Raw genomic sequence first — 25,291 nt, forward strand, 5'->3', positions numbered from 1 at the left:
TTGCACTCTGCAACCAACGTGATGTATATTAATTATACTATTCTTGCTCTTTTCAGATTAATTATAATTGTTCTTCTCATTTTATTAATTATTCTTGGTCTTCCTATTTAATTATAATATTCTTGCCCTTCTCATATTAATTATAATATTCTAGCAATTCTCTGATTAATTTATTTTGCTCTTCTCATTTAACTTATGAGAATCATGCTCTACTCATAGTTAAATTATTGGTCAACTCACATTTAATGTATTGATCTCTCATTGATAATCCGACTTAGACAATGCAGTTTCACCTCTTGGCCTATTTCACTATTACTACTCGATTTTCTCATTGAAATTCATTATTCTAACATTCTGTTTTTCTGATGGAATAAAGAGGCTCTCGCAATCAATTTTCATTGATTACTCTGTCACTGTAAACGCTGTGTTAATTTTGAATTTATTGGACTACTCAAAGTCTAAGTCTGACCTCAAGTGATTTGAACTGCTCTGGATTAACTCTGCTTTTAGTTGAATCATGCCTCTCTGAGTTTATTGATTTTGTTAATATTTGTTTTCTATTACTGTATTAGACTTATTCATTGTACGATTGTGAACGATATACAATAAATGTTTTTATACCATCTCCAACTCCAACTCAATTATTTTGTCATACAGTTGAACACTCTTTTTTACAAAATCATAACACTCCCGACTTTGAACACATTGAAATCTATCACTATCTTGAAGGCCAGCTATTCTTTGAAGGGGAAATATCAAACCCACCCTGGTGGCTTCGAGTCGAAGACAAGGTTCCGTGTTATCCTTGACTCGCAATAGTTCAGTGCGTACTGAAAAACACCGGGATGGTTTTTAGAAAAACTCCTATCATAGAAAGCAACAGAAACACACGATGTTAGGTAAAACTAAAAGGTGAAGTGGTACATACGATTGGAGATCAGGACGATCGACATTGGTTACTTTAGGAATGCTACCCCAAATACGGAAATGTGCCACATCTTTGAGCAATAGCCTGAATTACGAACTGAGTCTATTGAAAAGTAGAAATTACCACGCGAGAGGTAATATTAGGAATATTGAATAATTTTCAGTTATTCCTGAATTTCAGCGTAATTTTGGTATATATCACTATGAAATTTTTTGCAATATAAAAAAATTTTAATCGTGGATGTCTCCCCGCCGCTATTTTTATCGAAATATGTTGAAAAACCTTCGACAAATGATTGTGAAAACAAGTTTTATAGACACTAAAGTTCAACTTTTTATTTCTCATAAAAAACCAACTAAATTGCAAAAGAAGGGGCAGGGTGACATCAAGACGTCTTTTACCTTCAATATAACAAAAAATCAAGGCTTTACGTACAAAATTGAGGGCGTAAATTAATAACTACTGAATGCCATTTTTGAATGGAGATTCTTGAGCTTCCCTTTACAATGTACAGGTGTACCAAGTTCGAGGGCCTTTTAGACGATTCTGGAGAACTGGACTTCTTGAAATCTGAAAATTTGGATCATGATATTGTTCGACATTATCAACTGAGATGAAATCGAGGCTAAAATATTCTTGAAGCCTAAGCACTTTCAGTTATACAGGGAATGAACGTAAATTTTTCCAAACAAATTTTTTTTACTTGTTCTTTCCTGATATGATTTGAACAGAAATATATTCGAAATTGAATACTCATATCATATCAGAAACGAAAAAATAGAAAAATTTTTTTTGAAGATTTCCAATCCCTGTATAACTGAAAGTGCTCACGCTTCAAGAATATTTTAGCTCAGTAGATAATGTCGAACAATATCATAATCCCAATTTTCAGATTTCAAATAGGTCCAGTTCTCCAGAAACGTCTAATAGGCCCTCAAACTTGGTACACCCTGTATATGTTACGGCTAAAGAAAGGTGTGAACATAAACTTAAGATTAGGCGGCTAAACTCAAGTTTAGCTTCGGGTATTTGCTAATGTTAGTTTCTTCTATCTTTAGCCGGCTAAACTTAAGTGTAACCTAACCCTATCGGCTAGAAATGTAGAAGCTAATAGAAAAGAAGAAAAGTATTGGCAAGGCTTGAGGGACGCAAATTCTCGGAAATTAAAAGAAGGTAAAGAAATATCAAATATTAATGCAATGCATTTCTTGTATGAATTTCACATATGTGTTTTTAATAGCAGAAAAGCAATATGTTAAGCAGTTGAGAAATTGAGAATGAACCTATATTTTTTTCTACTGCGACTCAACGCATTCTTATAAGCAAATCTGAAAATTTAAACGCCTGATGACAAAATTTGAGACGAACAATTTTGAGTGTGAGGGAAAACCGTAGAGTAACGTCCAGTTTCATAATCGAATTTTTGAAGTCACTTCAAGCTTAAAGCTTCCTTTAGTATCATTTTTAGTAGGGTTAAAGGAAGCTTTAAATTCAAAGCCAACCGGCCTTAAATGGTTATCTTTCATCTTGTTATTATTCAAAATTTGCAAGGGAATTGAACGAGCAAAAGGAGAGAATGAAGACAAGAATGATGCCGCGAACTTCTTCATCAAAATACCAAAGGTTAAATTCTGGAGAAATATAAGTACCAGTACCCATTATTTTGTATTTGGAGTATTTGGCTGATAAGCTTTACGATGACTGTACTTGAATTCTCCGGGATGATTCATCAAGGGTGACTTGAGAAGAAACTTTTGACAAAATCAGCTAGAAGAAGTGTTTTCAACTTAAGTTGATAGTTTTTTTTTGTTCTTTTTTGCAAAAATTTTTAAGCTGGAAAGAGAATGCAATATCAGAAACTATATCGTTTCTATTTCGTAGAGAATTTTTTTCCAGAAACTCAATTATTGCATGGTAGGGAAAATATACTTTTGTTCACAGAAAAAATACTCTTCATCTCAATATCTCATATTTCATTTCCTTGTGAGGTCCTATTCTGGTTTTTCACAGTACAATTGACTATCAACATTCCTTTTGTTCGGTGGAAAACTGTATATCTAATTTCTGTACGTGAATTGATTTCAAAAAACTATAATCTCCTAAACAGATGAAAATATCTCAATAAATGTTAAATTGCAAACCAATTGGCGTTATGTAACAAAACCTCAATACAATAGCATTCGATGATATTTTGCATATTTTAGTTCTAAAAATTGAAACAAAAACGTGTCCGCGTGCGTTCGCCTTCTTTCATCCTATCATTCAAAAGACATCACCCCTCCGCATTTCAATCGAATACATTTTTAGCCGTTTCGTTTTGGGTAATGTTCACATTAGCCGGCTATCATGAAATTCCCTGTCGCACATGAATATTTTATCGAACTTTAGCCGGTGCTCGAATATAAACCTAAGTTTAGCCGTCTAATCTTAAGTTTATGCTCACACCTATCTTTAGCCGTAACATATACATTACAGTACATCCCTGCCTGACTACTACTACTGTATGGCATGTCGGTGAATCTTATTTTAATTATTTATACCACACTGCGCAAAAAAATTAACGCACATTATGGAAATCTCAAATTTATTCTACAACTGAAGGTGTTCTCAATGATAATTATTTTTATCAGAATTATGCATGCATATGTTATCCACTTTCAACGGTTTTCTTCAATACAGATGTTTTTTCCCAGCAGGAATAAAAAAATATGATATTATAAGATTTTGAATGTATTGGCTCCATTCTAAAATCAATTGTTCTCGATCAATTCTAGTGATCAATAGTTTTTCTTTCGTTTGATTTTCTACACTCGATCGCTATGCAACGCGAAACAGGCAATTTGATCCAAGAGGAATGTGCCCAAGCGGTAGTTTTGCGAGAAGAAGGGTGGACATACACAAGAATTGCAGAAAGGTTTGGAGTTTCCCATACAAGTGTGTCCAGAATGTTGCAGCGATTCAGGGAGACAGGTATGAATGTCCGAAGACCAGGACAGGGTAGACCACGGGTAACAACTTCCATTCAAGAAGGTTACTTGAGAGTTACTTGAGAGAGGACAACGGTTTGCAACCGCTCGCCTCCTTCAAATTCAGCTTGAGCAAACTCGTGAGGTGCAAATTAGCACTCAGACAATAAGAAATCGCCTCAGAGAATATGATTTAAGGCCTCGTGTCGCGGCAAGAGGACCAGCTCTTACCCCAGCCCATCGAAGGGCGCGTTTGGATTTTGCGAGAGAGCATATCCATTGGGAAGAGGCCGATTGGGAAAGAGTTCTCTTCACAAATGAGTCTAGATTCTGCCTCTACCATTGTGATCGACGTTTCCTTGTATACAGACGTCCACATGAAAGATATGCTCAGTGCAATTTCCTGAATACTACTGGTTTCGGGGGAGGATCGATTATGGTATGGGGTGGAATATCTTTTACTGCTCGCATAGACCTAGTGGTCGTTGATAATGGAGCTATGAATGCTGATAAGTATATAAGGAACATTCTTGAAGAGCATGTAGTGCCATTTGCCCCATACATTGGTGAAAATTTCATTTTTATGGACGATAATGCCAGACCCCATCGTGCGATCATCGTTCAGGAGTACCTTGAAGAGGTTGAAGTCTCTCGAATGAAATGGCCAGCAAGAAGTCCAGATCTCAATCCGATTGAGCAGGTTTGGGACAACCTCAATAGAAGGCTGAGAAGTTCAGAAAATCATCCAGCTACTCTTAATGACTTAGGAATCCAACTCGGAGAAATCTGGGAAGGATTAGATCAGAACATTTTAAGATCACTCATTTTGAGTATGAACCGTCGTTGCCGAGCTGTAATTAACGCAAGGGGTGGAAATACCAAGTATTAAATCACTTATCAGCATTTCAGTATTTTGAAAATTGTTCATTTCTCTTCTTTCACATAAGATTCGGTGAAATCCTGAATTTTTCTTCCATTTAATGTGTCTTGTTTCGTTCAAAACCTTCCCGAGAGAACATACAAAATAAGTTATAAAGTCAATGTAGAGTTAACTTTCATTAAAATTGAGATTTTCAGAATGTGCGTTAATTTTTTTGCGCAGTGTATTTCGATACTCACAGCTGGTACTACACGATTTGTAGCATCTACTCCGGGTTTCATAAAGCTTGATCTGGGAATCAACGCTTGATTGAAAAATAGACGTCAATTTGTTTTCAATCATTCTCGCATAAAATTATGATGTTCATACGTCCATTCAATCATTCTCAATTGTTGCTTCTTCAATATATTCAGAAATAAAAAGGTTTCAGTGATTTCGTTTTAGAAATCGAGTAACTGTCAAATCGTTGATCGGAAAATCAAAGTTACATGAAACCCGCTGTTAGTGTTGCATTGAGGAGAGCATCATCAGGATATCTAATATTTAATGAAACATTTAAGAAACTTAAACTTCAAAAGACTGTAATGGGGCGTTAATGAAGGGTTGGATAAGGATGCGGGGGTGAGGGTAGTATGTAGGATTTGATTGGAGAAAGGGGTGGGCAGTGAAAGGAAACGCTTTAAAGATTAATTTAAACTGTTATGCATTAACACACTGTCTGTAATTTGGGGGGCTGTAGGGGGTTTGGGGTTGAAAATGGAAGGTCGTGCCCACAGAAAACAAATAGTCGTGCCCATGAAGACTTTTGATCAGAACCGAATACCTACTATATTTCCGAAAAGTTTCAGCGAATTTAGCTCATGCAGAGCTGAGCGAGGTAGGTACGTAAAAAATTGAATCAAACCATTTAATATAACTTTTGCAACAACCTTATATTTGAGGTATGAGAATTTCAATGATATGTGTTTCGATATTTCTGAAAATAATAGGGATCAAACGTAAACTATAGCTAGAATCGTTCCAACGCGAGACGTGTTTTTTTCTTTGCTAGAAAAATACGCCATAATCAATCATAAGCCTTTTTGGAAACATTTTTGTCATCCCCACAGTGGCACCTGAGCATGAATACATGAATACATTCAATTTTTTTTCAAGATTTTTATACCATTGTCATTTTTTAGGACAATACAGACACACAAAAGTGAGAGTATTGAAAAAAAATTTCTTATACCATTTCTTCCGACTCGGCCCTGAAAAAAAGATATTCATAATGAGCGGTGTCAGTCGTGCCACCCCTGAAAAAACAAAATTCCCTTCGGAATAACGAGCTAAATCTATGACACTACACATCTGTGGATATTTGAAACACAATTGTATTCAGACAAAGTGCCCAATTTTTCAAATTTCACAAACACTTTTTAATTTTTGAACATCCAATTACTCGAAAACGGTACAATATACAAAAAATATTATTTATTATATTATTATTATTTCACAAAACGTTCAAATATTCATCAGATAACTTAGTTTCAAGAGTTTGGTTCTTTGAATTTTTGGTATTTTTATGGTACGTAATGGTCATTATGAGAAAACTAGGAGACGTGGTTGATATCTTGTGTTCGAGAAAGATTCATCAAATTAAATTAAATTAAAAAATTGCAAGAATTTACGCAGGAGCAATTCGGTGTTATTTCAATTTTTTAATTGATTTTGTTCCAGAAATTGGGAATGCGAAAACCCTAAGAAGTTTCAGAAAATGCAAATCGAAGTCTGTAGGTATCTTTGTTTTTGTCTTTGAACCTCAAGAATCTTTTGTTAAAATATTTGTACGAGTCAAAGACTTACCCTATAGAATTACTATAAGTATAATTTAAGTAGAATCGGCAATATAGCGTGTTCATCAGTCATGACAAATGTATAGTTCAAAAACAAAAAATTTATTTTTTTAAACAAATCAAAAGTAAAAATGAGTTTTACGAGTTACATTTCCTGAACGATTAGGTATATGCAATGTTTTCAGAAATTCTCAGAATAATGAAATTGTATTTTCAAAGTTAGTTCTGTACCACATGGAATTTATTTTTTTGTATAAGTTTAAACCATCATATTTGATGAAAAATACACGGCATTTATTTAAGAATTGATTATGGAAAATTTCTTTTTTTTATTTTGACCGATGTTTTTTCATAGAAGAAAATTGTTTTTCATTTGATCGCTAGGCTGATATTTCAAAACATTGGTAAAATTGAGAATTAGAAATTTCGCTCATTACATTTTTTGTTTGAAAATTTGGTATTTTTCAATTGTGACTCGTAAAAATACAAAAATGATTATTTAGCTCCCAAAAAATTACTTCTCATTTAACACATGGAAGTCTATATTTTCAGTTGTTCTCATCTAAATCGATAGGTTTTTGTTGCAGAAGAAAATTAAAAGCGAAAAATTGGTTTCTAAAAAGCGTTTTAGCATATGTCGATTTGTTTTAATTCCGTTATTTCTCTTTGAGTTTTCTTAATCTACTTATTAGCAATTTTCAATTATTGGATATCATTCTTCATATTCTTTATTATTTTATTGTTTTGTAAATTGTAAATAACTTTTAATGGAAAATGTAGGTACCTTATTTCGTCTGACTTGTTTCGATAGAGATACTGTTCATTTTTAACGAGAAATTAGTTGTCAAACAGCATATAGATACCTATAAGTACATAAAACTATCACACTACTAGGAAGGCAATAATTCAGTCCACTTTCTTTGGAGAGGCTACTTATTCCATTCATTATTGGTTCAAGTTAAAAAAATTTTAAAGTCTGAACTTGAAAAGAAGAACTGAATTTTCATGTAAAGGTGTTTTTGATGGAAGAAATTCTCAAATATTGTTATTTTCGACTACTCAATTGTTAATTGATGTAAAGATTTGTGAGACAGAAGTCCTTTTTATCTTTGTTTCCTTTTTTCGTGATATAATAGTTACTCACACAATGGGTAATTTCATCTAAATGATAAATTTAGAAATTTCAATTCAAACATGCCTCTAGTAATATTATTTGACCATAGCGTATGAATGCTTCATCAAAACGGAATTCAATGCAATCATCCTTCAATCAAGGTAGTTCTGAATTAAAAAGAAGAATTTCATGAAATTCCGACCACTCTGGCAACGCGTTGCTAGTCCGAGGAACAAGTGCATCGGTAAGTCTCGTGCGCAGTCGTGCGGCTGCCATCATTAACGAGCCGCCTTGTCGGTCCAGAAAGGGATGTGATTGGTGGCTGTGAGAAAACGGCAAAGCATCGCAAAGCGGCGGCCCGACAAACGCCAGTCGGTGATCAGAAAGGTAGAGGACTAGATTCGCGCGCGCTATTCAAACTGTATACACAGCACGTGCCCTCTAAATTCATACTGATGTGCCGCTTTCGGGAGTGCTCCTGTGTCATGTGGTTTAGCTAGTGGTGCTATGTAGTGAGGCTGTGATGCCGCCGTGTGAGTGAATCATGCCACACGTCTCGTCCAGTGGCGGAGATGATCTCGGCAGCACCGATGAGGTTAAGGTGTTCAAGGACGAGGGTGACGGAGAGGACGAGAAGAGGTCCTCAGAGAACCTCACCGAGGAAAAAAGTAGCCTCATTGATCTCACTGAATCAGAGGTACATACTCAATTTTCATTGTGGATTAGATTCGTGTGCTTGAGAGACGCTTGCGCTCCAATTCTTACTGATAATGATTGTGATAAGACTTCATCTCTCAGTAATTTTGCAATGCTCCTTTCGTCGTACAAATTACATGGGAGATTCGCCTCTTATTCTGGTGTTTCCTTCCTCAATACCGTTACATGATTAAATTTGCTTCTTTTTGAAAAATCCAAAGATCTTCTTACTTATGTATCTCACAAGTTTGGTGAGAATTCCGGTGTTCTAGCTAGGCATTTGCCGTAAAGTCAAAGTCACAAGCGTATTCACAACTGAGAATTCTTCAAATCTATTCAAAAATCCGGAAATCATAAAACAGTCCGCTTAATCCTTCCCATAATTTCTATTTGACCATCTTTGAACAATATCAACCATTCGACATTCCTGTTCATATAATTCCAGTTTCAGGCTAGCAATAAGCTTTAACCTCATTGGAAAGTTAATACCTACTTTGTCATACCGTTGACTTTTACCTGCAATAAACAAGTTCTAGGATTTCTGAGCCCCCTTTTGGCTCTTGTGACAGCAGAAACGCTGTTGTAAATAATCTAAGGGTAATGTCTCCTCCGATTCTGGGATTAATTTACGACGACGCTGGGTGGTATAGGCCAAAAATTTTGTTGTTTTCGCTACGGCAAGAAATTTGAAATGAAAATATAATTCTACTAAGAAGAGCCATTTTTTTTTGGACATGATAGACCGAAAAGGCTAGTGTTTAGAAAATAGATGATTTTCCACCGGTAAATGTACCTGAAATGATCAGACAATTCTTTCCGACGGAATACTGGTTTTAGCTCAGAGACGTGAAACCTTGATTTGCTCAACTACTATTCTGAAAACGTTTTGATGGCAGATAAGATAATGAATTCAATAACGTCGGCCTTATTGATATTGAGACGTGTTCATCATGAACTCGGATGTGCCTTGATTGACGGAAAAAACGACACGCTTAGATTATTATTCGAAATTGCTCATCCGAAATTGCCGGGACCGCAAATATGTAATAGTCCGAGAAATACCCTATCCAAGTAGCTCCGCTTTGATTTTTGTATGTCTAAGGTCTCTGATATTCTTATCCGATTTCGGTTGTCACTATAATAGGTCGCCCATGAAGTTAATTTCAAATCATTCATGGAGCTGCAGCAATCACCGATACTAGTGACTTGAAATTTTTTACGTTTTTGAAACACGTTACAATAAATTTTCGGTGGACAACGTCAGGAATGAAAAACTGTTGATATCTTTCTGCTTTTGAGGAATTTCTGATTTTGGATAAGAATACTAGATACCTAGCCACGTATAATGTTGTACAATTGTAGTAAACGGTGTTTTGTTTTTGTACAAGTAGATATTGAATTGAAATGCGTGTGAAAGTGGACGGGAAAAATTAAGATGCTAGGCGTCTCGGCGCTATCTAATTTTTTTTCCCAGAATCATACTCTTCATTGTCATTTTGAACCGGTAGCTATCTCAGCGTACTCCTTTTATGTTAATTTTATCCCATTTATATTTTCTGTATTGGAATTTCTCCGAAGTTACAGTTTAGTGTTGTCAGCTCTATAGAACTTCTTTTGGGTTATAATATAAAAATACGCAGCTGTATTAAAAATATATTTTTCGCACGATGAGGAAGTGGATTTTTTTTAATGTTTGGAGAAGCCGAAAAACGCTGTAGCTGTACGCCGACTTTACGCAATAATGTATATTGAGCGGAGAAAAATTTGTTAAATAATAAATATCATTTTCAGCCAAAATATTTGAGCAAGCAAATTGTCACTAAGGACTTGAATGTAGCGAATAATCCGAGGAATACTTAATCTAAATTGTGTTTCGTTTGTTATGGAAAAAAATTGTTTATTGTTATTAAAACTTTTATATATCAAATATAAAAATGGTAGAATGGTTTGGTACTACGTCTCCTTGACTTCAAGAAACAAAATCTCGACAAAATCATATCCTCGATCATATCTATTTGTCTATTGTCATCGAGATTGTCACAATATAGAATAAAGTAAACAGAAATACCTTACATGAAACACTACAGATCGCTAATGTTTTAAAATGGAAAAAAAATTGGATTTGATAAAAATTTAAAAAAAAACGGTATAGAAAAGAAATTTTTCTTTATTTTTTGTCACTTTTTTTTCCTAACTAATCTGAAAACAGAATCGGCCTATCATTTCTAGATTTTGAGTTATGAAGAAAAATTGAGAAATTGCCATTTTAAATCGTGCTGAATTGCACGCTTGTTTCAACTCGTTTTCGAAAATCATCATGACATTCTACAGGCACTTTTTTATGACTACATAATTCGAACATGATTTTATTGAATTTTTCGATCCACTTTTCAAGATTCTGATTTTTCAAACGTAAACTATGGTTGAAAGTTCCTTCATCTTGCTGCAAATTTTTTGGTGATTTCAAAAATGTATCATAACTATTGACCCTCTTATTCACCTACATATGCATTTCACGAGAAAAAATAGGAACTTTCTTCTGCGTGGACTCGATACTCTGTGATCGGAATTACCGATTGTCGAATCACTTTTCCCATGCATCTACTTCTCGATCTATTTCTACTTCAGCATTATTGAAAATGTCAGTTTCTCAATTCTTGTTCATAATAAAAATCTACAAATGATAGGCCCAGTTCTGGTTCAGAGTTGGATAATTGAGGAAAAAAGAAAGAATGTGTTATCCGTTTTCTTCTATAGCTGCTATAGTTCTCGAGATCCTCTCAATAGACTACTAATTTTGCCAATAAAAATGTACTGTTACCGTGGATTTGTGTCGAGGGGTCTTTCACTGCGGAATTTTAGTGTACAAAATGATGGAATTGAGGCGGAATTGCACGGAATTTTATGGAATTACACGGAATTATATTGGAATTCATTGGAATGGAATTGAAGGACATTTTATAGGAATTCAATGGAATTGAACGGCATTCTGAAGGAATTGAATGGAATTGTGAAGGAATTGAATGGAAATGAACATGCGCAGAAAGATGCTTTTGAATAATCGTGTCACCTAAGAATCGTTTTGATATAACCTATAAAAGTACTTATTTTAGTGTGAAGTCGATGATGCTCAAGCGAAGTAGATAATCTCTATCATCATTCCAGTGATATTTAACATATTATACAAGGTGGCCATGTCAAACAATCCATAGTCGAACATTTCCATATATTTGAGTGTTTCTGGAAAACGTGATTTTGATTTTATTTATGAATTAATATGGCTTTCATGTCGAAAACTATATAGTAGGAAGTGATGGGTGACATGCATTAAGTGGTCGAGTTTATGAATTTGTCATAAATGTCCAAATGGAAATTGAGCCTTTCTAGCCGTTTTCCCAAAAAACTTTTTTATTTACGGAAATATTCGGCTGGAATATTCTACGCGGGCCACAATGTAGGTATAATATGTTGTTTTAGTTCATGAGTTCATTCACCTATTTCGCCACCCTAATTTTTTCAACAGTTTTTTTGGTTTGAAAAAATTCCTACTTTGGGTTAATTTTTGCTGAAATTATTTTATTGAGAATAAATGGCTGTATTGCCAATAATACAGTTCTACCGATATTTCGATTTTTGGTTCGATCTCAGATTAGATGCACTAGTAGATCCAGTCTAGGATAAATTATATTTCAGATGGAGCAAGACGAAACTTCGAGCGAAGCTTGCCGCGAAATCACAGCTGGGGAACATGAGACATATCAAAATTCGAACTTATTTGACGGCAACTTGATATGATTCACTGTTGGGTTCGACAAAACTGGGTGAAGATGATTTCAACAAAATAGAGAAAAATTTATTTTTTTGTCTTAGGTTTTAATGTTGAGTTATACAGTGTTCTTTATAGGTGATATTTATTCATTCGAATTTTTATTTGTCCTAATTACTTATAGTGGACAGCACACTCATGTTGAGTTTTCACTGAAAATTACTGCGATAAATTGAACGGAATTGATTGGAATTGAGCGGATTTGATGAATTTAACGGAATTGTGATGAATTGAATGGAATTTAGGTGGATTGAACGGAATTTTCCTGAATTTAGTGGAATTAATCGCGAAATTGGAATTTTAGTGTACAAAAAACGTCCAGTGAAAGACCCCTCGATTTGTGTAGAAGGAATCAAGAATATCTAATTATTTCAAAGAAATTGAAAAAATAGATTTGATATTTTTAGATTAATCCTAGATTTAATATCTTTACAATAACTCAAGAAACCTCATGAAACTCGTATAGAAGAGTGAGATTCATGTGCTAGGTAACTAAACCTTTCAAGAAAACAAAACTGTTTCTCACAATCCCGTTGCCTTTTTGAAGGCTATTTTTAAAAGCACGATATAAAAAAGAACACACAATTCCGTAGATTACTTGATGAGTATTTTTAAACGCTTGATATAAAAAAGAACATAGGTACTCTTCTTACTTTTTGATAGTTCAGTTACCTCGATATAATCGCTCATAAATATTTACATTCTGATATCATTTGCTGTGTAGTATGTGTTCAGCACGCTACACATGTTTCCTGAGTCTTGAAAAATACATAACTACAAACTTTCTGACTGTTATGCCATCTTGCCTCCGTTGTTACATGCTCCTGATAACCAGATTATCGAAGGAAAGAGTACAGCAGATAAGCTGCACCCTGTAAAGATAACGTTCATCACGATAAAACAATGTTTTATTCCATACAATTCATTTGTGATAGTTAGAATGCCAAAACTACAACATTTCCATTTTCTTATCGGGATGATCAATTAAAGGTTGAGTGTGAATAGAAAAAACTAAGAAATTATACGTTTCAAAATCAATTGTTCCCTGTAGCCTCTTATGAAGCCGTTAAATAGGGCATAATATTGAGAATCGCTTTAAATGTTTTTATAACTTTAATTATGCGAATGCGAATAATGTTCAATTAAAGTTAATAGGATATCGAAAGAAAATTATTAATTTCGCAATGGAAATAAAGAGGGAACGTCATGTTATCGATATTTCTCACTTTGGTTAAGAATATTTTGTGGCATTATTGTCGAGGAATGTTTTACGCTTACGGTAAATACATTTTATCAAAATTCATTTTTATACTTTTAAATTATGTATCATCACTCATCTAACTGTAGTAACCCATGAGTTTTGTACGGGGTTCGCGGAATCCATTATTTTTCTATTTCAGAAGACAAATTGTTTTCATTTTTACTCAATTAATTCTGTTAAATATCAGTGAGTAATTCGATTTCGAGTTTATTTTTGTTTCAATCATACGGACACTATTATACATTTTATAACTTTTAATTGGGAAAAATGATAAAATTACCTCGAAAATTACATTCATGTCCATCGATAATTCGATATATGATATAGATTTTCTGTTTCAGGAAAAATCAGGTGTTAGTTATAGTGCCAACAAAAATGTGTCAAGACCCGATCACAGCCCAGTCTTCGGTAAGTAACTCAAAGATTACAACATTTTTCTTCGTCAAATTTCCTTCTTCATTTGGATTTGAAAAGTTTGTGTTAAGTGTTAACATAATCGTCCCCACAATCACCTCTCTGCTATAATAGCATGTACACGAAATTTTAGGGTCGGCCTCGAGGTCTGCTTTTTCTACCTTTCCTTCTACCCCTTGCATTTATAGGGACACCACTATTACATTTCTGTCAGTTTTCTGAAATTTGCGTTTCAGCAGGTGCCATCCTTAGTGGGCTTATTCTAGACATGGGCTGCTCGATAAAAAATTATATGACAGACCCACTAGAGGACCCACATTATTTTTTGACAAGGAATCTCCCTCTCGATCATCCCTTGAATTTTTCCTCGATTTTTTTCTCAACTATACATTCACATCTGTACAGGGCTCGGTACAGGGTGTATTTAAAGGTGAGGCTTTTTTTAACGGACGGTAGAACTGGTCAAAATAAAGCATTTCACCAAAAATTATCTATGCAAAACTTTCAAAATAACAACGTTGAAATAGATCCTAATACGACCCTAGATCATTTGTTATCTGAATTATCGCAAAGAAAAAAAATGGAAAAAAACTTATCTCGTTATGATGACTGACTCAACCATATGGTTTCGTTTAGGATATTGGCTAGTTCGATATTTACGTGGTTATAAAAATGGAAACTTAGGATTGCCGAATTTCCATCATTATTCAGTTAATTTAACGATTTTATGAGATGGTTCTTTCTATAACAACTGAAAGAAAAAGACTTAGGACACAAGTGCAAAAAAATAAAATACTAGTTCAAAATCTCACCAATGAAATTCTTTTCAATTTATTCAAATTTTTTTTTTATTATCACAATCTTGTTCGAACCCCCCAATAATCTACATAAAAATGGGGTGAAATAGGGTAACAATAACAGCTCTTTGTCAGCATAAGCACTTTTAATTAAAAGTCTCAATTTTCTACACTGTTTTCACCCCGAATCGTACGATAAAACAATTTTTTCAAGTGACCTGATGCAACTGATCAGATACACTCGGTTTTACTGATCCTTTGTCCATACAGGGTGTACCAAGTTCGAGGGCCTATTAGACTGGAGAACTGGACCTATTTGAAATCTGAAAATTGGGATTATGATATTGTTCGAAATTATCCACTGAGCTAAAATATTCTTGAAGCGTGAGCACTTTCAGTTATACAGGGAATGGAAATAAAATTTTCGAAAAATTTTTTTTTCAATTTTTTCGTTTCTGATATGATAGAATATTCAATTTCGAATATATTTCTGTTCAAGTCATATCAAGAAAGAAAAACAAAAAAAAATTTTTTTTTGGATAAATTTACTTTCATTCCCTGTATAACTGAAAGTGCTTAGGCTTCAAGAATATTTTAGCCTCGATTTTAGCCTCGATTTTAGCTCAGTAGATAATGTCGAACAATATCATTATCCAAATTTCCAGATTTCAAATAGGTCCAGTTCTCCAGAAACGTCTAATAGGCCCTCGAACTTGGTACACCTTGTATATTTATGTTTATTCTGATGCCGCAGTCACCTCAAAATAAAATTTTGTTGAAGTTCTTGGGGTTGTAGCTCAGCCATCTTGAATATTTTATATAGAGTGTTGCTCAGGGTTTTTTGATAGAAATGAGTTGTTATCAACATTCTGAACTAGGTCGGGGGAAATATTTTGTGCATCAAAAACTACCCCTCCACCAACCCTCTGAAGTTGAACTATCTTGATGCAGTAAAAAGTATGAAAAATAACCGTTGCTGAAGGTTTTTTAACATAAATGGGTTGTTACCAACATACTGAACACGACTTATAAGGTGAAATATTTTGTGCATCAAAAACTACCTCTCCACCAACCCTCTGAAGTTGAACTATCTTGATGCAGTAAAAAGTGTATAAAATATCCGTTGTTCGGGGTTTTTTGACAGAAATGGGTTGTTACCAAAATGTTGAACACGACTTATAGGGTGAAATATTTTGTGCATCAAAAACTACCCCCCACCAACCCTCTGAAGGAACTATCTTGATGCAGTAAAAAGTGTATAAAATATCCGTTGTTCGGGGTTTTTGATAGAAATGGGTTGTTACCAAAATGTTGAACACGACTTATAAGGTGAAATATTTTGTGCATCAAAAACTACCCCTCACCAACCCTCTGAAGTTGAACTATCTTGATGCAGTAAAAAGTATGAAAAATAACCGTTGCTGGGGGTTTTTTTATAGAAATGGGTTGTTACCAACATGCTCAACACGACCTATAGGGTGAAATATTTTGTGCATCATAAAATATCCCCACCAACCCTCTGAAATTGAACTATTTTGATACAGTAACAAGATTACGAATTTCATATTCGTAATCGGTATATACTTCTTTCGTAAGCACCAAGTGGTAGAGGCAAGAGGGGAAAAATCAGCGAATTTAGAGTATTGGGAAATCGGAAACTGTGAACGAACCGCTGCATCTTGAGGGCTGCAGAAAATTCGAGAGAAAATTCTAAACGAAAGACGAATAAGAGGAACGTGCCCATCCAATACTCTTTAACTAGGAGAGACAGATCGGATATGTAAACAAATCTACGTCAGTCGTCAATTTGACAAAAGTGAAGTTGTCACTCGGGTTATCACCAAACACAGGTAGCGAAGATTAGTGTTTTTGGAATCGGCATTTATGAAATACCGCTTGTTAAAGGAAAAAAGCATCGTTGCCACGAGCGTTGCTTGCCTCGGTTGCTTGGACTCCTTTTGGTCATAGCTAATGTTCAAAATATACTCTGATCTATTTTTTGGGCAAATTTCTAAGTCTCTTGTTTTTTACGAACCGAACCATTGTTAAAAGAAAAAACAGTATGCAGATACTGGACGATTTCAAGAAAGTTTGATTGTGGGTATTCAAGGCGTATAGAATCGAATGAAGAGAGAAGGTCAACGTAACTTACCACCCTGGTCCCCGATCTCTCACGTGCTGTCTGGCCCGAGCGAGAGCTGATCTGGCAGGCCTTGTTCTTCGAGCTCCGATCATTAGACTTGCTGGACTGTAATTACGGCGTTCATCGCCTAATTTAATATGTACCTTATTTCTTCCTTCTCTCTTCTCGATCTGATTCCCGCTCTTTCGAGAGCGTCAAACAACGTGACGAACGAATTTGTCCGGAGGCGTGAGATGGACGGATGAAATTCGATTTTCATTACGTGTCCTGCGGCGTGTAGGAATGGCCGATGATCGACTCTCATATCTAACATCTAATGGATTCCGTGATGGGGAGGTTGTTGGAAATTTGTATCTCCGGACTTTCAGCTCGAAAGTGCTGCTACCTTTTACGTATTTATACAGGGGTTTCGGTCATAACGAGGAGATTCAAGCGTTAAAATATCGGAAAAATTCATATAAAACCGTCTCCACCCGAAGAAGTTGGAGCCTTCTCTTTAGAATATAGGATATAAATAATACTTAATGATATTTCAGTTGTACTCTTCCGTTTTCATAACCCCCTAAAATCTCAGGGGGCTTAGGCTTAGAACAATAAAATTCAGTAGATATGAGGCGTTTTTTGGATAAGCCGAATTGTTTCATCAATGATGTTATCATCATAACAAAAAAACTAATTTCTACGAGTGGCCAAGATAACTGTTAATCAATGTATCTACATTAACTACGAGATAGTAATCTGGTGGAATTTTAATTGAAAAATAAGATTTCCTAAACATACCTAAAAATAACGGCGATTGAAAATTGAAATTTTCGATAAAAATAAGATTGATCGAGGGCTGCATATTAAAGATGATTACTCGTGTATATAATTACCTTTGTGTTATTTATTGATCGTTTAGTTTAATCCATTGTCGGCCCATATAGGGGGGAACAAAATCAGACTTTGAAAATTGACCTGAGATTTCTTTGAAATGTTGTGAAAATGAAAATATGCGATGGCTCACGATGTGGTATGATTTCCTAGATTCCTAATAGAGCACTTGATGTTAATTGATTGATGAAATCCATTGTCGGTCCATAGGCGGGGGGTGAAATCAGATTTTGAAAATTGACGTGAGATTTCTTTGAACTGTGATAAAATGAAAATGTGCGATGGCTCACGATGTGGGATGGTTTTCTAGATTCCTAATAAAGCACTTGATATTAATTAGTAGAATCTATTGTCGGGCCGTAAGGTGGAAAAAAATCGGACTTTGAAAATTGACCTGAGATTTCTTTGAAATATTGAAAATATGAAAATATGAGATGGCTCACGATGTGGTATGATTTCCTAGATTCCTAATAGAGTACTTGATGTTAATTGATTGATGAAATCCATTGTCGGTCCATAGGCGGGGGGCGAAATCGGATTTTGAAAATTGACGTGAGATTTCTTTGAACTGTGATTAAAATGAAAATGTGCAATGGCTCACGATGTGGGATGGTTTTCTAGATTCCCAATAAAGCACTTGATGTTAATTAGTCGATAGAATACATTGTCGGGCCATAGGAGGAGAAAAAATCGGACTTTGAAAATTGACCTGAGATTTCTTTGAAATATTGTAAAAATGAAAATATGAGATGGCTCACGATGTGGTATGGTTTCCTAGATTCCTAATAAAGCACTTGATGTTAATTGATGAGATTGATGAAATCCATTGTCGTGCCATAGGCGGAGGGTGAATTCGGATTTTGAAAATTGACGTGGGATTTCTTTGAACTGTGATAAAAATCCATTGTCGGGCCGTAGGAGAGGGGTTAAATCAGACTTCGAAAATTGACGTTAGATTTCTTGTTTTTTAGTTTCACACCGGTCTAAAAATAGACGATATAATTTTCTATAGAAAAAATCATTTTATGGTGTGATTGATTGCAACAGAGCCACAGACATTTTATCTCAAAATAAATTGGCTTATTAACTCTGCATGCCAAATTTGGGCAAAGATGCGTGTTTTTGAGGGAGTGATGAAACTCTTATCGTGTGGATCTTTCATATCAATTTTTCTTGAGCAGCCCCTACTTAGATACAACCCCATAAAATGGCACCTGAAAAGCAATTTTTTTTTGGAAACTAAAAAACTGCATGATATCTGACTACTAGGTAAAATCAAGTTTGATGATAATTACAACCTCCGTTTTTTTTACCTCTTGCAATTGGACACCATAAAATTTTTCGTATTACCTACTCGCTCCCATAGAATCTGCTCAACTTCATTTGACAACTTCATTCTCACATGTAGGTATAAAATTGCACGATTCCGATCCTTTTTTTTTTCATGTCGTCAACAATATTTATTTTAGGTTCTGAGGAAGTCTGAATGTGCGGAAAAAACGTTGACTTTTCAAAGAAGTTTGATTGATTCTCTTGAACTTCTCTATAATTTTAAAATATATAAATATCTTTATTTATAGATATTAGTGCTAATATTATTTGTAGCGCCGATTCTGGGACACCCGGCATTCGGATGAAAATCCGAATCAACAAACAAACGTGTCAGTTGCGACCCTTCGATAACTTATCTTGTGTTTATCGTTATAGCGTCATTTATCATACTCGGCAAACCACACCAACCCACCCTACATGTTGTTATTGGAACACCGACACGCAGGTATTGGCCGAATGAATCTGCATTCCAGCATATTTGTGCTGGAATACTCACAACATGGAATATTTCAAGCGTTTGTCCTCAAACGATCGTTCTATACAGTTTCATGAGCATTTATTGAGAAATTGTCTGCAAATTTTAAACTGATTTAAATTCACCCCCCATTTGTAATTCATAATGGGAATATGGTAAGTCCCTTGAAATGTTTTTATGTTTTGAAGTTACATATACAGGGTTTATTTAAAGGTTAGGCTTTTTTATTTTTGACAGAAGGTAGAACTGGTCAAAATGAAGCGTTTTACCTGAAATCACCTATATACAACTTTCAAAATGACAAAGTTGAAAAAAAAACATTGAAAATAATTACTTGAATAGATTCTAATACGATCCTAGACCGTTTGTTAGCTGAATTATCGCGAAGCAGTGGGAAAAACTTATCTCCTGATTCAACCATGTTGTTTCGTTTAGGATATTAGCTTGTTCGACACAAATGTGAAAAAAAAAGGATATTAGGTCAAAATCTCACCAATAAAATTCGTCTAAATTAACCCCGAATTTTTTCATAATGGGCATCACAATAGTCTTGTTCGAACATTCCAACAATCGTCGTAAAAATGGGATGAAATGGGGAAACATCATAGCACTTTTTCAACGTAACTAACATAAGCACTTTAAAAAAACTGCCTCGATTTAAAAAAAAAATTTTTCACCCTAAATGGCACGATACAGCAAGTATGATTCTCTCAATAGTGACCTGATGCATCTAATCCGATGAACTTGGTACTGAACCATTCATTGTCCCGCCATATGTTTATGTTTTGCATATCGATGCATATTACCTATTTGAAGTCTTGTGAAGGAAGCTAAGGATTTTGGAGTGGAGACGGTAAAATCGAGTCTCTTGTCTTGAATGAAAATCGAGTTGATGAACTCGAAAGATTGTGGAAAAATCTGAGGACTGAAGAATAAATTTCGCCTTGTTTCTCAGATATGCGTTTCTTCTGTAATATTTTCACATTTAATGTTCAATAACAGCACGTAAATATCGTCATCTGTCCCTTCCGTTCCCTTCCTAGATTATTCACCTTTTGACCTGTTTTCTGTACGTCATCAGGGCTTTCACGCATTACACAAGATGGATATTTTTTATGAGTACGTTTTCTGGTGGTTTCGTCGACCTTTTCAGTTTCTTGTCTCGAGAAGGGAGGAGAGCGATCTCTGAAGTGGTTCCGAGAGGACGCACGAAACACTCAATCCTCCCTTCCGCATTCATTTCGAGATTTCGTGAGAGTTTAGGGAATGTTAGATGAGGAGAAGCATCTTGGGGATGTATAATGTTGACATGACGCTCTACGCGGGGCGATTATGCGGCTTCGGTTTTATGCAAGGGAAAATGGGAATTCTGGAACCATGGACCTACTGCGGTAACTTACACCATCTGGAGCCTGTGGCATTTCGCCCGCCCCTTGTTACGCCACTGCACGGACGTTTTTCTTGATCGGGTGATACTCACAAGCAACTGAAAGAGCCTTGGCTGGGGTTATTGGCTTCTAAAAGTAGCAGAATGTCAATATTTCAAATTTGCTTATAAGCACAACTGTACAGGGTGGGCAAAATTGGTGACACCTGAACTACAACTTTTTTATCTCTGTTTCTGTTTGTGCTAGGATGTTAAAATGAAAACATTGTATACTTTTTTGATAGCAATCCAGTGGCGTACTATGATTTTTTTCCTACAGGTTTATTTGCTGAGCTATAACATAAAGTTGTGTTTTTTCGTATGAAAACAATATTTTGAAATGATTTTTTTCTGTTTCAGAAATATATCATACATCGCCCTCAGCATTTTTAAGTCATTTTAAACTACTGTTTTCATAAGAAAAAACACATCTTTATGTTATATAGCTCAGCAAATATATCTGTTGGAGAAAATAATAGTAAGCCTCTGGATTGCTTTAAAAACAGTGTCTCTATAATGTTTTCGTTTCAACATCCTAGCAAAAACAGAAACGGACCAAAGTTGAAATATCAATTTTGGCCTATAACTCGAAAACAAAAGAAGATAGAGGAATGCAGTTGATGGCATTATAAGTTTCTCGAAAAAAGACGAACGTACTGTTGCCAATCATTTTCCTCTATCTCTTTGGATTAAACAGTTGTATTTCAGGTATCACCAATTTTGCCCACCTTGTACAGGGTGTCCCAGTTAAACTGTCCCTATACCTTATTGTGGAAACTAAAGGAGCTAGAAGAAAAAGATTAATACAAAACTTGATTCAGGGTGCTCCGTTTTTTCCCTGTTGGTATCAACTTTCTTATTTTAAATGGAACACCCTGTATATTATTGCATTTTTGAAGTCCTTGTCAGATGTTGAGGTAACTTTGGTATGACAACCATGGTCCTATATAGCACCGATTCTGAGGTATTCAACTTTTTCCTAAAATATAGACAGTAGGTGCTCACTAAAATAGTGATACTATTTTTCTGATGATTGTATCAAAACCAAATTTTGCCCAGCTCTTGTCAACATGTTGGATCATACGTTACATCTCTATTTTTAGCATGTACATGGTCTTAAAAAATTAAAGTTAAAAATTCAAATAGAAGTTAAATCAAAACTTAATTTTTTCGAACAGCAACCTATTTTCTTTTGTGTTATCAGAGAACTACTTCATTATTTTGAGAAAAATAATTTAATTTTATTGGGAGTGAGTACTGAATATATGAGTTAAAGAGTTTTTGTCTTTCATAAGTCTAGTTACATAATTAAATTTATCAAAAAATCAAAGCCAACTATATAGCAGCAACACTAATTAATTGATAATTATTGTTGTTTATTACAGGAAAATGCACTTTTTCGTCCATATTTCTGAAATTATTCACATTACAGAAAAAGTTTAAAAAAATTTTTTTGCTCATTTGAACCTACATGATGAACAAGAAAAAAATATGGGTTGCCATTTGAAAAAATTGAGTTTTGATTGAACTTCTATTTGAATTTTAAACTTTAATTCTTGAAGAGCCTGTATCAGATCGCTAAAAATAGAGATGTAATGTATGATCCAATATGTTGACAAGAGCTGGGCAAAATTTGGTTTTGATACATTCATTAGAAAACTAGTATCACTATTTTAGTGAGCACAGCTGTCAAAATTGGAGGAAAAAGTCGAATATCTCAGAATCGGTGCTATATAGGACCATGGTTGTTATAGCAAAGTTACCTTAAAATCTGACAAGGAATTCAAAAATGCAATAATATACGGGGTGTTCCATTTAAAATAAGGAAGTTGATACCAACAGGGAAAAAACGGAGCACCCTGTATTAAGGGGGATCATAAAAAATAAAAGTTCAATCGATTACAGACAAGTTTTGTATTTAACTTTTTATTCTAGCTTTCTTAGTTTCCACAATAAGGTATATAGGGACACTTTCTCGGACACCTTGTGCAGGTTATCTCAAATTGCTTGATTTTGGCTGTTTCTGGTACTTCTAGACTAGATAGGAAAAAATGAGGGAAAAAAAGGTGAAAGGCGTCCAGGGCTCGATTTTCTTGAAAAGTACATTAGTGGAAACCGTTTTACGATATTTTCATTTATCTTCAAGATCATCAGTATATTGCAATTTTCTATAAATAGAGATCTTTATATCAATTTCATTCATTATTTATGGTTCTACTTACTCATGGTTTGAAGGGCATTTCAAATTATTTTAGCATAGAGGAGATCTGGTCTTCTACCAAACTTGTTGCCGAATTTCATTGCCGACCTCCATTGCTTCTCTTGAGCACATCAATTTCTCCAAAATTGCCAATTCATGATGCGGACAACGATGTAGTAGATTATAACCGAAACGTAAATTGTGAGAGAGCGCGTCGAAAGAGGTTTTCTGTTGACGAAATCGGTATGTGTTTTGAATTTTAAAGCCTTATCTCGTTATCGATCTCATGCTTTTCCCAGGTAAAATATGAGATGAAACCCAGTCATGTGCGTTGTCATGCCGTATGCATCGTATCCTTCGTCTGATATACCCATCATTAACATATTCTAGATAGGCTAATGGGTACATCTCAGTTTTGATCGAAATATTTACGAATTACGTTGGGTATGACTGGCCCTTCGGGCGCTGCGATAGTATAAGTAGCCTTAGATATGATCGTCAAGTATTTTCCTTTTCCCACTATTGAAGGTTATTTGAATTCTAGAATCATATAATACAGATAAAGAAAGATATAATTTTCAGTAAAAATTGGAATAAAAAATATGTTACTTAATTTTGATGGCGTTGAAAAAATGTATGTATTGATGTATGTTATCTAGTTAGCCTAGACCAGTTCCATGAATAAAACAAATATTGCGTTACCATAGCTACGAGCATTGACTCATAAGAAGTGTCAGTGTGAAGTTTGAGGTCAAGAAAGTAAACCAGAGTTACGCAATAAATTAAAAGAAAGAAGATGTCCACCGAAATCGTGAAAATCGAAAAATTGGAGTATCGAGCCATCATCAAGTACCTGTATTTAAAAGGGTTAAGAGGTAAGCAGATTTACGAAGATATGCTTAATACCGTTGGTGATCAATGTCCTTCGTATGCGACCGTGAAAAATTGGACTGCAAGCTTCAAAAGAGGTAAATTTTTCATTGAAGATGATGACCGATCGGGAAGGTCAGTTTCTCTTCACAAACCTTTTAGGGCTTTCACTCCCAATCTCTGAAACAAAATTAATTAAAAATGAAATCAACGATTTGCTCCTGACAAATTAGTGCAAGAATTCACGCAGGAGCAAATCGTTGATTTCATTTTTAATTAATTTTGTTTCAGAGATTGGGAGTGAAAGCCCTAAAAGGTTTGTGAAGAGATGCAAAATCCTCCCAAAATAAATTTCAATCGATATCTGAAGGTCAGTTTCTGTGTCAGTTCCCGAAAATATCGATGCAGTTTATGTCATGATTTTATCAGACCGTCGAATTGGGCTAAAACGGATATCTGAAGCACTGAATATTTCATACGAACGCGTTCATCATATAGTTCACTTCAATTTGGACATGAGAAAAATTGCTGCAAAATGGATCCCCAAATGTTTGAATTTTGACCGAAAGCGTGCAAGGGTAGAAGCATCGCGTTCGATCTGTGCTCGATTTGAAAACGATGTAGACTTCTTAAACCGAATTGTTACTGTGGAAGAGACTTGGGTATATTTCTACGATCCAGAAATGAAGCAACAATCAATGAAATGGCGACACTCTGGTTCTCCAAGACCTAAGAAGTTTCGTGTCCAAAAATCTGCTGGAAAAGTTCTTGCTTCAGTTTTTTTGGATTACCATGAAGTAATCGTGATTGATTTTTTGGATAAAGGTAGAATAATAACCGGAGATTACTATCCGACATTACTGTTCACTCTACGTGAAAAAATATAAGAGAAAAGACGCGGAAAGCTATCCAAAGGTGTTTCGTTTCTGAAGGACAATGCCCCTGTACACAAATCTCATGTTGCCATGCAAAACTTTCGTGATTTAGGGTATTAATTACTAGAACACCCCCCTTATTCACCAGATTTGGCTCCATCCGACTATCATCTCTTTCCTCAACTGAATAAAGTTTAAGAGGTCGTAAATTTTCTTCCAATGAGGAGGTAATAAAAGCTGTGTAGGTCTGGTCTGCAGAGCAAGAAGAAACATTTTTTTGAAAGGTCTAGAGACGTTGCAGGTTCGCTGTAATAAATGTATCCAATTAAGAGGAGAATATGTTGAGTAATAAAATATTTTGCCTTTGAAATTTTGTTTGG

The 25,291-nt window shown here is 34.9% G+C and overlaps 1 protein-coding gene and 1 long non-coding RNA gene across 6 annotated transcripts in view; one reads left to right on the forward strand and one right to left on the reverse strand.

The window, feature by feature from the left end:
- The first annotated feature begins 7,998 nt into the window (after positions 1 to 7,998).
- LOC123323004 (protein pangolin, isoforms A/H/I/S) overlaps positions 7,999 to 25,291 on the forward strand; it is a 329,222-nt gene continuing 311,929 nt past the window's right edge. For 3 of the 5 annotated variants that reach the window (XM_044911170.1, XM_044911171.1, XM_044911172.1), the window contains exons 1-2: positions 8,004 to 8,420; positions 13,848 to 13,914. In XM_044911170.1, coding sequence (XP_044767105.1) covers positions 8,268 to 8,420; positions 13,848 to 13,914 — 220 coding nt within the window. In that variant the 5' untranslated portion in view covers positions 8,004 to 8,267. Of the gene's footprint in view, positions 8,421 to 13,847; positions 13,915 to 25,291 lie in introns of all 5 variants that reach the window. The other 2 variants (XM_044911176.1, XM_044911177.1) reach the window with 2 other exon arrangements.
- Positions 12,892 to 17,007, reverse strand: LOC123323005. Its single transcript, XR_006539238.1, has 2 exons — positions 16,870 to 17,007; positions 12,892 to 13,117 (listed from the first exon to the last, which is right to left on the reverse strand). It is a non-coding gene; the product is annotated as an uncharacterized LOC123323005 (long non-coding RNA).

Source organism: Coccinella septempunctata, chromosome 1 (assembly GCF_907165205.1).
Source record: "Coccinella septempunctata chromosome 1, icCocSept1.1, whole genome shotgun sequence".
NCBI lineage: Eukaryota > Metazoa > Arthropoda > Insecta > Coleoptera > Coccinellidae > Coccinella > Coccinella septempunctata.